Source organism: Bison bison, unplaced genomic scaffold (assembly GCF_000754665.1).
Source record: "Bison bison bison isolate TAMUID 2011002044 unplaced genomic scaffold, Bison_UMD1.0 scf7180017864038, whole genome shotgun sequence".
Classification (NCBI taxonomy): Eukaryota; Metazoa; Chordata; class Mammalia; order Artiodactyla; family Bovidae; genus Bison; species Bison bison.
Genome location: NW_011494610.1, coordinates 3,352,245 through 3,366,955, shown reverse-complemented (window position 1 = coordinate 3,366,955; position 14,711 = coordinate 3,352,245). Strand labels below are relative to the sequence as shown.

The 14,711-nt window shown below is 50.8% G+C and overlaps 1 protein-coding gene across 1 annotated transcript in view; it reads left to right on the top strand.

The window, feature by feature from the left end:
• PTGIS (prostaglandin I2 (prostacyclin) synthase) overlaps positions 1–14,428 on the top strand; it is a 79,812-nt gene extending 65,384 nt beyond the window's left edge. The window contains exons 8-12 of the mRNA XM_010835120.1: positions 103–284; positions 8,469–8,637; positions 9,598–9,779; positions 10,885–11,036; positions 13,597–14,428. Coding sequence (XP_010833422.1) covers positions 103–284; positions 8,469–8,637; positions 9,598–9,779; positions 10,885–11,036; positions 13,597–13,741 — 830 coding nt within the window. The 3' untranslated portion in view covers positions 13,742–14,428. The remainder of the gene's footprint in view (positions 1–102; positions 285–8,468; positions 8,638–9,597; positions 9,780–10,884; positions 11,037–13,596) is intronic.
• Positions 14,429–14,711: the final 283 nt, after the last annotated feature.

Genomic DNA, 14,711 nt, shown 5'->3' with positions numbered 1-14,711 from the left:
CACCCCAAGACCCTTGGCCTCAGGGGGGAGGGTGGGGCAGGGTGGCCCTGGGCTGGAGGTGGAGCTGTAACCACCCCCATCCTCTGTGCTCCATCTCTGCAGGGGATAAGGACCGGGTGGGCAAGGTCAAAGGTCGCCTGTGGAAGCTGTTGTCCCCAACCAGGCTGGCCAGCCGGGCCCACCGGAGCAGATGGCTGGAGAGTTACCTGCTGCACCTGGAGGAGATGGGCGTGTCGGAGGAGATGCAGGCTCGCGCCCTGGTGCTGCAGCTCTGGGCCACACAGGTGGGTGCCAGCGGCTGCGGATGTGAGGCTGTGCATGTGAGTGCTTGTGTGTGTGTGTGCACTCACACGTGTGTACTGAGGCACACTAAGGCAACGTGCCTGCGAGTCCGTGTGCATGTGCTGGCGTGGGCCTGTGTGTGTGCCTGTACACGTGTGAGTGTGGGCCACTGTGAGTGTGGGTGTGGGTCTGTGCACACACACCCAGCTGTCTGCCCCCATTCCCTCACTCTCTCAACTGTCAAAGTGTCTCATGAACAGGACCTTTCATTCAATATGTAATTTTTAATTTGGAAAAATATCAAACTTAGAGAAGCTGTATGAATAGTTTCATGAACTCATATATACTTCACCTTCATTCTTCAATTTTATTTATTTTTATTGGAGTATAGTTGATTCACAGTGTTAGATTCCCCACTTGATCACATTTGCTTTCTCTCTCTCCTACTCTGATTGTCTTCTTGAATCATTTGCAAATTAGTTGCAGGCATCATGATTCTTTGCCCCTAATTTCTTCATTGTGCGTCTCCTAGGAGCAAGAATATTCTCTTCCATCTCCACCGCCCAGTGAGCAGATTCAGGGCAATTAACCCAGATACAGGACCATTATCTAATATACAGTCTGCATTCCAGTTTTGCCAGTTGTTTTAATAATCTCATCTTGGTCCAGCACCGAGCCCAGGATCACAGACTGCATTTAGTCATTATGCCTTCCTAGTTCTCTTTACTATGGAACAGTTTTGGTGCCTTTCATTGTTTTTCATGACCTTGAGATTACTGAAGTGTGCAAACCAGTTATCTTGAAGACTTGTCTAGAAGTTCCAGGAGCTCTATTCTGTGCTCTGAGTTGATCTAAATGGGAAGGATATCTAATATATATATATATATATGTATGTACATATAGCTAATTCACTTTGCTTATCATCCAGAAACTAACACAACATTTTAAAGCAACTATACTCCAATAAAAAATTTTTAATAAAAAAAAGGGAAAAAAACAGACCTAAAATCCATTTTGATTGAAGCCAAACTTGGTTGAATCCTATTTACAATGACCTTAGATAATTTTGCTTCATTATTTGATATATTATGTTTGCATTGGGGATTCTGAAAATAAATTACTTGCTCAAGAAAAATAAAAGTTCCACTGAGAACTTACCATGGACCTCAAAGACACCACTCTGTGCTACTCATATTTCAGCCAGGAGTGGGGGTGGGGGAGACATCAAGAAAACATGCAGGGTGATTTTAGGTGCTGACATGAAGGATATAAAACAAGGTCATGACTAGATAGGTCCTGGGGGTCTACTCTACTCTGGCCAGGATGGCCTCGCTGGGGAAGAGATGACTGAGCTGAACCCTGGATGATAAGAAGGAGCTAGATTTGGGGACTTGGGGAGGGTATGGGGATAGAATATTCCAGGAAGGGGGAACAGCATGTGCAAAGGCCCTGGGGTTGGCTCATGCCAAGTGTTTGAGCAGCAATGAGGAGTTGAGTGCGGCCAAAGCAGAGTGGGGGCTGGGGGGTGGGCTGTGGGACTGAGGGCAGAGATCATGGAGGGCCCTTGGGTCCTACTCAGTAAAGACTCGAGACTTTTTTCTGGGTGAAACGGAAGCCCTGGCAGGGTTCTGAGCAGAGGAGGGACAGGCTCTGAGAAGCGGGGACATGGTGAGCAGACAGTGGTGGCCGTGGAGACAAGGAGGCACTAGATAGACTCTGGGAACAAAGGGGAGCCCCGCCAGTGGAGCTGGTGATGGCCGGCACGCTGCAGGCAGCGAGAGCAAGCCGAGTGAGGGCACTGCATCTCCAGGCCTGGCCCCAGCCCTCGCCCCAGTCCAGAGCCCCTCCTTCTCTCGGCCCCACCTCAGCAGTGACAGGCGGTTGCACAGGCTGACGTTTCTGGGTAATTCCTCTCCCATCGACTTATGACTTATTTTTAGTTTTCTCTCAGAACGGTAAAATGTCCTTGCAGGCAGAGGCTGGCAAGGGATGGGGTGGGTTTAGTCAGCATCTGGGGCCCCATCAGTGTCTAATAACATATTTATGGGCAGTGACTTGGAGCTCCAAACTGTCCCCAGAATCCCTTATGGAAATGGCCTCTGTCAGCGGAACTGGATGCTGGCCTGGGGGCTTGAGTGGCAGCAAGTCCGGGGAACAGCCTTTGGCAGTGCCAGGAGAACCGGGAGGGAGCTGGGGTCCGGATGTCCTCTCAGGTTGAGTTGTTGCCAGTAGAAGACCCGTCGAGATCTTGAGTCTTGAGAGCAGGGCCAAGAGGTTGAGTAGCTCAGCAGTTTGGGGCACAGGCTCTGTGACCAACCTCCCTGAACTTGGATCCTGGATCTCTGCCACTTCCTGGAAAGTCAGATCCTTAACTTCTTGGTGCCTCAGTTTAGAGTGAAAGTGAAGTCGCTCAGCCTTGTCCGACTCTTTGCGACCCCGTGGACTGTAGCCCACCAGGCTCCTCCGTCCATGGAATTTTCCAGGCAAGAGTACTGGAGTAGGTTGCCACTTCCTTCTCCAGGGGATCTTCCTGACCCAGGGATTGAACCCAGGTCTCCCGCACTGCAGGCAGACACTTTACTGTCTGAGCCACCAGGGAAGCTCGTTTTACTCCTCTGTAAAACAGAGACAGCAAGACCTTCCTTAAGGCGTTGTGGGGAGGGTGAAAGGAAGTGATCCAGGTAAAGTCCTGTAACTGTGCTTAGCTGATAACCAGAGCTTAATAACCATATTCAAGGGACTTCCCTGGTGGTCCAGTGGCTAGAACTCTGCATTCTCAGTGCTGGGGGCCCAAGTTCAATCCCTGGTCAGGAAACTTGATCCCATGTGCTGCACCTAGGAGTTCCTTACTGCAACTCAAAGATCCCACGTGCCAGAACTAAATATCCTGCATGCCGGAGTGAATACCTGGTGCAGCCAAATAAATACACAGATAGATAGATAAATACAATTTTAAAAGTCATTTAAAAAATTCAAGAAGTATTTAGTGTGCCACCCATGTGCCAGACACCATTCTAGATGTGGGAATAGAGCAGTGAGCAGAACAAAGATCCCTGCCCTTAAGGAGCTGACATTCTGGTGAGAGAAGACAATTGATAACCTTGTAAGATGTATTACAGATAATGAGTTCTATGGATAAGGCAGAGAAAGGGAGTGAAGAGGGGCTGCTTTTTTGAGTGCTCAAGGAAAGCCTCACCAGGAAGGTGGCATCTGAACAGAAACTCAAAGGCAGCGGAGACATGAGCCATGTAGATGTGTAGGATGGGGAGGGAAGACAGTGAGTGAAAGGCCCTGAGGCGGGGACGAGGGTGACAAGGCAGGGAGGTGGCAGATGCCAGACCAGGGAGGGCCCTGAAGGCTACGGGGAGGACTTCCGGCTTTTCCTCTGAAATGGGAACCCTTTAAAGGCTCTGAGCAGAGGAGGGACATGGCCTGCCTTCTGCTTTAGGGGGGTTATTCTGGCTATGTTGCTGAGAACAGACTGTAGTAGATGGGAAGTGGCAGCAGGGAGACCAGAGAGGAGGTCTACAGACACTCAGCCAACGGGAAATCACCATCGTGGAGGTGCTGCACCGTGAGCATGAAAAGCAAAAGCGGTGTTTCGGGTCAGACAGACTCGGGTGGAACCCCAGCTCTGCTCACTGACTGGCTGTGCGACCTTCAACAGGTCGCTTCAATATCACCATCTGAAAAGAGGAGGTCAGGGTAATAAGAATAATAGCTGTGCACAGAACTGGGTTTTCCCCCTTCGGTAGTTTGATTTTGAGATAATTTTAGGTTATAGGAGAGTCACAAAGATAGTACAGAGAGTTCCCAAATACCCTTCACCCAGCTGCCCCCAGTGTTAACCTCTCACAGAACCACAGAGCATGCGGGGAAACTAAGCCGTCAGCACTGCTGACTAGTCATTGAAAGTCCGTACTTCGTTCAAATCTCCCCAGTTTTTCCACTCATGTCCCTTTTCTCTTCCAGGGTCCAGTCCAGGACCAGCTTTGCACGTATTCTTTCATTCCCTTAGAAAAAAAATTTAATCCCCCCGAAAATGAAATGTTATCTGTGATCTCCCCCACCCCTCAGTTCTGGGCTCTCTTGAGCCTCAGATGGACTTGCCCCGGGGGCGGCAGGAAAGGCCACCAGCAGCTCCTGGCAGCCACTCCTCCCGGCGGCGGAGGGCTTCTCTCTTGAATTCTAGCGCAGATCCTAAGTCTGGTACCCACTGGTCCAGCCCAGGTCACCCGTCCCCTCTGAGTCCATCACTGACTGACTGGACCAGGCCGGCTTCTATGACCACACTGAGGTCTGGAGGGGGTTTGTTCAGCCCCAGACAGTCCACACAGACTGCGAGTGAAGTGGAGGAAGTTCGCCGAAGGAAAATGGGCTGAGGAGCGATGCGCGCAGGCAAGGCTGCAGGCCAACCCCGCTCCTGTTGACGGACAGTGCGGTGGGGAGGCCACAAGGTGGCGCTGTGAGTTACCGCGCACTGGGTCTGGCTCCCAGGGAGCGCCCCCTGGAGGTCAGCTCCCGGGTGACGTTCACAGAAAATGTAGAACAGAGCTCGGATGCTGTTCTGGATGCTGCTGGGAGGTGGACTTTGCTGTGGGCGGGAATGAGATGAGACCAGAAGTGTCCTCCTGGGTGAGCTGAGGCAAGGCCCCAGGGGAGAACACTCAACTTCCAGTGTAGTGGTCTAAAGATCTCAAGGTTGTGTGATCAGACACATAGACACACGCACACTCACACCTCTGTGCAGCTGGGTGGAAGGCAGTCTTTATCACCTCCCTAACTCTCCACAGCTTCCTCCTGAAAGCAGAGTTGACTGAGCAGCCTCCTTTCCCAGTCCTGCTTTGTAATTAATGAGCGGTGGCCCCAATCTGACCATCTGGACAAGATGAAAGGGCCTTGGCACTGAGTTAACCCAGAGCTGAATTATTTATCGCCTATATTCCACCGGCTGTTCAAGTGATTGACAGCAAGTGACCTTGCTTGTATCAGCTGGACCTGAGGTGCTGGAGGAAACCTCAGAAAGAGTCCAGGGCCCCCATGGGTTCTCAGCCTGAGGGAAGGGCCAGTGAGAGGGAGAGACCATTTCTGAACTCAGCCTGAGGAGCGAAGCCTTTATACTCCTTGTGGCCACCCCAGGAGTGAGTGTGTTTTTACTCCCATTTTACCAAGAGGGAGGTTCTGAAACCCAGAGAGGGGAGGGGCTTGTACAGTCACAGGAAGTGGGCAGCCGGGATTTGCACAATTCTGCCTGGTCTTGGTCCTGGTCCAGGGCTCTGCCAGCCCCTGTTCCAGGCTTCCTTGGAGGTCCCCAGCCCAAAGGGACACAAATAATTTATTCAACAAATATCATTGAGCCCCCACTATACGCTGGGCAGCAGGCAGGACTTGGATGTGCTTAGATTTCCTTTTCAGTTAAAGGTGGGGTGATACCCGTGCCTGCTGCACGAGGGAACTGGCACCTCTGAATTCACGAGAAATTCAAGAGAAAGAAAATCCATCCCGCCGTCACTGATGCCCCTCCCAGCTTCTGTCCCAGAGGCAACCTCAGCTGCCAGGTTCTAAAGTCTCTTTCCAGAGCTGGTCTGTGCTCTTCATTAATACATATCCCTCTTTAAATTCAAGTGGTAGCACGCTGAGCCCCCGTCCTGCAGCTTGCTTCGGTGCGTCTTGGCTCTAGCCACACATTTGAATGCACAGTCAGTTCCTTTTTAACCACTGCTGGTATCATCATCCTATGGATGGATCATCGTTGATCTCACTGATCTCCTGTTGCTAGATTTGCGGTTGCTCCCAGTCTTCTGCTGTTACATCAGCACTGTGATAAATATCCTTGTGCAAATGTCCTTTTGTCCACGTGCAGTTGTGTCTGTAACAGAATTGCTGGGTAAACATGACGTTTGATGACTACTTAATATTCCATTATGAAGATTGGATAGGAGAGTCATTTATGGTAGATGAAAATCTTCCTCCGAATCAAGGTTAATTTGTATTCCAGCCATGTCTGGAGTTCATTTAAGGGTACCCCATACATATTTAGCCACATGCTGAATACCTGAGTGTTGCTCAGCCAAGGATGAAGTCTTGGAGCAAGAAGTTTTTATCCATTTTCCTAATTACCTAACTCCTGAGAAGTTTTACATAATTTTTGTTCAGGAAACAAATAGCTTTCATGATCACCATTGGTTATTACTGCTTTGCTATATCCACATACGATACTCAAATATTTGAAAGCAAACGTTCAGATATTGTACCAGTTCCCTATTGTTGCATGACAACTGACCACGAAAACTCAGTGGCATACCCTGATGAGTGTTTATTTAACTCACCGGTCTGTGGGGCTGCTAGGAGTCAGCTGGTCTAGACTGGGCTCAACTGGATAGCTCAGCTCTGCTCTGTGTTTCTTGGCCTCCTCTTGGGATCAGATAGCTCGCCAGGCAAGTGGAAATGCACAGGGTCTCTTAATGCCTGTGTTCAGTCAGTTCTACCTCATTCTATTGGCCAAAACACATCACATGGCTGATGGGACTGAATCCATGGGACCAGGAAATACATCCTATCCCTTTAATGGGAGGAAGTACAGAGTCACATGGTAAGAGGCATGGATGTAAGGAAGCATGGGGAATTGGGGCTAAGGATGCATCCATCCTCAGATTTAACAATAATCTTTGTTTTTAAAATCTTTTCTTGAATTTATTACAATATTGCTTCTGTTTTATGTTTTGGTTTTTTGCTGGCAAGGCACATGCAATCTTAGCTTCCTGACCAGGGATCAAACCCATACCCCCTGCATTGGAAGGTGAAATATTAACCGCTGGCCTGCCAGGGAAGTCCCAACAGAAATCTTAATTGATACATTGTGTTCTTATTACCAACATTTTCACTGATTCAGTTCCTTTCAGTTCAATCGCTCAGTCATGCCCGACTCTTTGCGACCCCAGGTTGCCCTGTCCATCACCAACTCCCGGACCTTGCTCAAACTCATGTCCATCGAGTCAGTGATGCCATCCAACCATCTCATCTTTTGTTGTCCCCTTCTCCTGCCTTCAGTCTTTCCCAGCATCAGGGTCTTTTCCAGTGAGTCCGTTCTTCACATCAGGTGGCCAAAGTGTTGGAGTTTCAGCTTCAGCATGAGTCCTTCCAATGAATATTCAGGACTGATTTCCTTTAGGATGGACTGGTTGGATCTCCTTGCAGTCCAAGGGACTCGAGTCTTCTCCAACACCATAGTTCAAAAGCATCAGTTCTTTGGTGCTTAGCTTTCTTTATAGTCAAACTCTCACATCTATACATGACTACTGGAAAAACCATAGCTTGGACTAGATGGACCTTTGTCAGCAAAGTAATGTTTCTGCTTTTTAATATGCTGTTTATGTTGGTCATAGCTTTTCTTCCAGGGAGCAAGCATCTTTTAATTTCATGGCTGCAGTCACCATCTGCAGTGATTTTGGAGCCCCCCAAAATAAGGTCTGTCACTGTTTCCATTGTTTCCTTATTTGCCATGAAGTTATAGGACTGGATGCCATGATCTTAGTTTTTTGAAAGTTGAGTTTTAAGCGACTTTTTCACTCTCTTCACTTTCATCAAGAGGTGCTTTAGTTCTTCCCTTTCTGCCATGAGGGTAGTGTAATCTGCCTATCTGAGGTTATTGATAGTTCTCCCGGCAATCTTGATTCCCCCTTGTGCTTTATCCAGTGCAAAATTTCTCATGCTGTACTCTGCATAGAAGTTAAATAAGCAGGGTGACAATATACAGCCTTGATGTTCTCCTTTCCCAATTTGGAACCAGTCTGTTGTTCCATGTCCGGTTCTAACTGTTGCTTCTTGACCTGCATACAGATTTCTCAGGAGGCAGGTAGGGTGGTCTGGTTAGCTACGGAGATTCACTGAAATCACTGTGAATAGTTCACTGATTAGCTGCAGAGATTACCTGTGTGACCTCAGCACAGTCATTTTGCTCAAGGTCAGGGACGCCAAGAACGGCCTTGAAGTAGGCACGGGGCTATGCCAAAACCGCAGAGCATGTTTGAGCCATGTCCTGAGCTGAAGGTATACGGGGGTAATGCGGGGGGTGGGGTGGGAACCCAGGCTTCCCAACCCCTGTACCTGGGCCAGGGCTGTGTCCATGGCACAGACCAATCAACTCTCACCCCAGCTTTGCCCTCTGGGGCTTCTTCTCATTGCAGGGGAATATGGGTCCTGCCGCCTTCTGGCTCCTGCTCTTTCTCCTCAAGAACCCCGAGGCCCTGGCCGCTGTCCGTGGAGAGCTAGAGACTGTCCTTTTGGGAGCAGAGCAGCCCATATCACAGATGACCACCCTCCCACAGAAAGTTTTGGACAGCATGCCTGTGCTGGGTGAGACACCCTCCAAGAGAGCCCTAAAGACCTGGGCGTCATGGGCATCCCCCAAGCCCTTCCTCCCCATCATGGGTTCCCATCAGTTCCTCTGACCTAAGGCCCCCGCCCTGGGCCTCCTATCTTCACACACCTGGTGTCTCCACGCCCGGGTCTTCACTACCTGAGTTTCATAGTCTAGTGGGAGGCTTTTGGTTGCAGGTGGCAGAAAACCTAACTTAAAGGGGCTGAAGCAGTAAACGGATTTCACTGGGGGCAGGTTACTAAAAAGTCTAGAGGGACTAGCTCCAGGCCCAGGTAGATCCAGGTGGTTTAACGACACCCTCAGGTCTCAGTCTCTCTCCATCCTCAGCTCCATTTTCTGCTCCAGTCTCGAGCTGGCAAGATGGCCGCCAGTGACACCGGGTTGCCTGCCCGGGGAGGGTGTGTGTCCCTGCCACGTTCCTATCCAAAGTCCTAGGAATGGCTCTCATTGGCTCTCTTCAGGTCATGTGCCCATCCGGAGCCAATCATGAGGCCTGGAGGGTTGGGCTGCTCTGATTAGCCAGTCGCAGCGCAATCCCAGGTGTTGGGAGTGGAATGCGCAGCCCAACCCCGGAGGGTGGTGGTGGGGTGGTCCCCGGAAGAAAACAGGGAACTGTTTCCGGAAGGAGGACGTCTGTTGGGCAGGCAGACATAGCCAAACCTTGCTGTCTCTCCAGCTGTCTCTGATATGTGCCTGGCTCCCACCTTCCCACGCAGCTTCTTTTAGGATCAGACCCAGAACTTCATGTCCGAGGTCTCTGTGGCAAATGTCTCTCATCACGCGGCTGGTTTGGGCCTGGCTTTGCGATGGCGGGAGAGCCAGGCACCCTCTCTCGGTCTCTGCACCTGCCTCTGTCAGATGAGGGCCAGGGGGTGGCATTTCAGTGGTGGAGGGGACGCCGCTGACCGCTCCCGCCTTGAACCTGCCCCGTGCAGACAGCGTGCTGAGTGAGAGCCTCAGGCTCACCGCCGCGCCCTTCATCACCCGCGAGGTCGTGGCCGACCTGGCCTTGCCCATGGCGGATGGGCGGGAATTCAGCCTGCGACGTGGGGACCGCCTCCTCCTCTTTCCCTTCCTGAGTCCCCAGAAGGACCCGGAGATCTACACAGACCCGGAGGTAAAAGGCATACCAGGGGTCGTGGGAGGAAATGAGTGAATTCACGTTCTGCCCAGTCTCAGCGGCAGCCGGTTGGGCTCTTTATTTGCCGTGAATCCTGGCCCAGATTACTGTCACCTCTGTGTGTCTATTTCCTCACCTGTGAAATGGACCTCGTAATAGCATCTACTGCCATGGGGTTGTCAGGAAGATTACATGTGATTATGTTAGGAAAGGTCTTCATAGCGCCTGGTGCACACTAAGCACCTTGCAGGGCCAGCTGAGCAATTTTTCTTATTTTTAGCATCTTATAATGTTAGCTTCTCAACGCTTTTCCTTCTCCCTAGATTTCGAAATGTGGCAAACTTTCACGATTTGTAACAGTTTGGATGTTTACTGGGTGCCATGTTCTGTACTGTACATGCATGCATCCATCCTCCATCCATCCTTCCATGTTATCCATCCACCATCCATCCCTGCATCCATCCTTCCATGCAGCAATCATCAACTCACTCTCCCATCTGTCTGCCCACTGGTCCAGTCACCTATCCTTCCACCTACTCTCTACAAAAAGCCCCGTGCTCAAACACACTCTTCACGTTACCACTCTACAATGTAACCAGAGAAAACTGGCATTCTCTTTTGTAAAAATAATTTTAATTTCATTTGTTTTAAATTGTTTTATATTTAAGACAGGAATATATGTACATTTACAAATAAAAATCTGTCTTCATTCCCCTTCCTCGCCACCTCCTCAGGGTTCCCTAACTGTGGTTGGGAGCGTGTCCTTTAGATATTTATGTCTTTTTACAGACACACAACATGCTCACACTCATGTGAATAAATATGTGTTTACATAATCACAGAATCACACAATATTGTGACACTTTCTTTTTTCACCCAGCAACCAGTCTTGAAAGTTCTTTCCAATGTCAGCACACACAGACCAGGCTCAGCCGTGTCATTAGCTGCCACCATTTGCAGCCAGTCCCCATCAGCTGAGCTTTACACTGTTTCCACTGTTTCTTTCTTATAAACAAGACTGTGATAAACATCTTCAGACATTTTTCTCCATACATCCCTGTTTTGGGGATGGAGTCAGAAAGGGACCTTCTTCCTGTTTCAGGTATTTAAATACAACCGATTCCTGAACCCTGATGGATCAGAGAAGAAAGACTTTTACAAAGATGGGAAGCGACTGAAGAACTACAGCTTGCCGTGGGGAGCAGGGCATAACCAGTGCCTGGGGAAGGGTTACGCCGTCAACAGCATCAAACAGTGAGTACCGGGCACGTGGAGCCATGGGCCCCGTGCGCTTTGGCCCTTAGATAACAAACCAGGGCTATGACATCCGCCTGTCCTTCTGTTCAGCTGGGTAACCTCTGCCTCTGTTTCCGCAACTGTAAAATAGGGGTACTGATCATCTTACATCCCAAGGGTGTCAGGACAAGTAAACGGGACCTTTCTAGGTACTTCAGCCACTGCCTGGCTCATTGTAGGCTTGTAATACAAGTTATGATTGTAATTACTACTATTACGACTTTAATGTGCAGACATTATGCTAGTGAATGGGCACATTCCATTAACCTTTGGCCTCAGTTTTCACAGCAGTAGAATGGAGATCATTTATAGTTGGTTCCACTCTAAGACTTCCAGTGCAGTCTTGAAAATCCCTGTGCTGTGGGAAACCACACAATAAAAACCACAGGGCTGTGGTGGAGATAGGGCCGGGGCCCAGCACTCAGAAACCTCATCAACGACGCAAAAAGAGAACGCACCCTGGGAAATACGGTAGCACAGGTTTATTGTTGTTCAGTCGCTCAGTCGTGTGACTCTGCAACCCCGTGGACTGCAGCACGCCGGGCCTCCCTGTCCATCACCAACTCCCGGAGCTCACTCAAACTCATGTCCATCGTGTCAGGGATGCCATCCAACCATCTCATCCTCTGCCGTCCCCTTCTCCTCCCGCCTTCAATCTTTCCCAGCATCAGGGTCTTTTCCAGTGAGTCAGTTCTTCACATCAGGTGGCCAAAGTATTAGAGTTTCAGCTTCAGCATCAGTCTTCCAATGAATATTCAGGGTTGATTTTCTTTAGGATTTACTTTAGGGCCCTATCACAGGTTTACACATGTTAAATGGAATAAATAGAAACACCTAAGTGGTAGAATAAATACGATGCTTTACTTTGGCGATGACCTGACGTTTGCCATGGAAGTGGACATTGGATGGAGCTGTGAGTCACACTGAAGCCTGGGAGGGGGGTTATCTGTGGCTGGACTCCTGATGGGAAAGGTGTGATGCACCGCCCACCTGGTGTACTGAGGTAGCTGGGGGCAGAGTTTAGGAGTGTGCATTTTGTGAATGCCTGCTCAGCTGCATTCAGCTGGGTGCAGTTTTTCATTCTCTTAGTGTTTCTTGCGGATGAAGTGACCACAGGCAGACGTGAAATTGCGTTACGCTTCATTCGCACCCTGATGGATAAATCCCACTGGCACGAATTTTCGTGTTCAAAACAAGTGTTACAGTAGAACTGACTGTAGTTTCTACTCCAGAAAGTTTTTGGACAGATGAAAGAGATAATGGATACGAAATGCTTAGCAAAGTGTCTGGCACATAGAGTTCAGTAAGTTAGCTAATCTGTTACTTTTGTCTCAGTTCATCGTCATGATAACTGACTCTACAGGTCAAAGCATTCCTCACGGTCAGGCACCTGGTGAATGAAGGTGCCACGCTCCAAGTCCGGGTGTGGGTACAGACCCCCCCAACACACTGGTATAAACTCACCCTCTACCACTCTGCAGCTTCAGAGCTGGAAGGAACACAGCCCACCCCTTTGACCCTCTTTGACCAGGCGGGGAAACAGGCCCAGAGTGGGGAAGAAACCCGACAGGAGTCACACGCCCTTCAGAGGCAGAGCCCGAGTCTGCGCCCAGCTCCCCTGCCCGGAGCGCTGACGTCGCTCTGTCCTCATCTTCCCTCTTTTGCACTCATCTAGTCAGATGAAAGGGTCTTCCCTGCCGTGTGTTGGGCCAGCATTGGGCACCTGGTGGCAGTGGGGGCGGGGTGATGGTAGGGCCCAGAGGAGTAGAGGATCAGGCTGCCCTTACCTAACACAGGCAGCGGTAAGATCCAGCTGGTGGAACCAATCCCACTGCGTGGGGTTGGGCTGCCACCCCTTCTACGGGCCCACCGATGGCACCTGCACACGGTCCGTGTGAGTGTCAGGACAGCATTCCAGGCGATGGCGTCCTGCTCTCCCAGCGTCCCCACGGCTGTCTGGAGGAGGGGTGCCCGCTTCTGATCTCACGAAGGCGGCTGTGGTTTAGCAGCAGCCCAGACTAGGGCAGACAGTCGGGGTTCCAGGAGTTTGCTGGGGCCTGGGCTGAGGATGGTGGGAAGAATCAGGAAGGGTCAGTGTCCGTATTAACCAGAAGAAGCTCAGTTTTGAAGCTGTGGCAGATGACCCCCAAGTCGACCCCCAAGCTTGTACAGGTTTGGTTCCCACTCATACAACGTCAGCTGTGGGTTTGGGGGGTGCTCTTCCCCTCCATGCAGGGACTCAGGGGCCAGGTTCTTCCCGTCTTCCAGCCCTATCATCTCAACATGAAGCCCAGGCAGCTGGGAGAGCTGGAGAGCAGGCTCTGGCTCTGAAATGCTTTGGTTGGAATTGACACACATCATGCTGCCCACAGCCTGTCAGCCAGGACTCGGAAGCGTGTGGCCTTTGTGCTCTGCTTGCTCACCCTCCTTTCCCAGTTTTCCCAGAGTAAAAGCTGGGGTCAGACCAGGAGGATGCCCCCCTTTCCCCCTTCATGCCTCTGACACTGCCTCTCTCCAGATTCGTGTTCCTTGTGCTGACGCAGTTTGACCTGGAGCTGATCACACCGGACGTGGACATCCCCGAGTTTGACCTCAGCAGGTATGGCTTTGGGCTGATGCAGCCGGAACACGATGTGCCTGTCCGTTACCGCATCCGGCCGTGAGCTCCACACGCCCAGCCTACCCCATCACCCAACTTCCTGTGCCTGTGTTCAGCCCAGATGCCGGGCTTTGAACATCCAACGGTTCCAGCATTGCCCCTTCCCTGCTGTTCTTCAGAAGACTGTGCCTGGGGGTGGTGGAGGGGGGCGGGGGAGGAGAGTGAAGAAAAGACACCAAAAGCTGCACAGATTATCTGCAGCAAAGTTCCAACATGAGACTCTCTGCTCCCAGCTCCTCCCACCGTTATGAAATCCGCTAAAGCTACGGGTGCACGTGCTCAGTTGCTCAGTCATGTCTGACTCTTTGTGGCCCCACGGACTGTAGTTTGCCAGGTTCCTCTGTCCACGGAAATGTTCCAGGCAAGAATACTGAAGTGGGTTGCCATTTCCTGCTCCAGGGGATCTTCCCAACCCAGGGATCGAACATGCATCTCTTGGATCGCTAGCATTGGCAGGTGGATTCTTTATACTGCGCCACCTAAAGCTGCAGCAGACAGGGCAAACTAAGAGACCTCCTCACTGCTCTGTCCCCAACCCCCAAGGGACTGCCATCCAGTGTCCTGGGTGTGGTCCAGGTCATAACGAGTCAAAGCAGACGCTGGCCATAAAAAGGCCATTCAGGGCCTAGCAGTCCATCTGTTGATGTAAACTCTGTCCCTGAACTGTTATTAAACTACCTAAAGCCAAAGAGTCTCTTAGCATATCCGCTTTCCTGGGTGCCCCCTTCACTAGACACCTCCCCCATCTCTCCGTTTACACCGATCCTTGAGAAAACGCAGGAGGGTTTCCCGAGGCTGGGGCTTCCACCGGCTGGGCGTGGCCTCTGGACGCAGGGCTCTGAGGAGCAGGCTTCTCAGCACACGTGGGATGGGCTTTCCCAGCGCTGGGACTCAGGCAGGGAATTAGCAGGACACAGCCCAGACTGAGTGGCCCCTGTGAAAGCAAGCAGCCAGGACTCCTGGGGCTGGTGGAG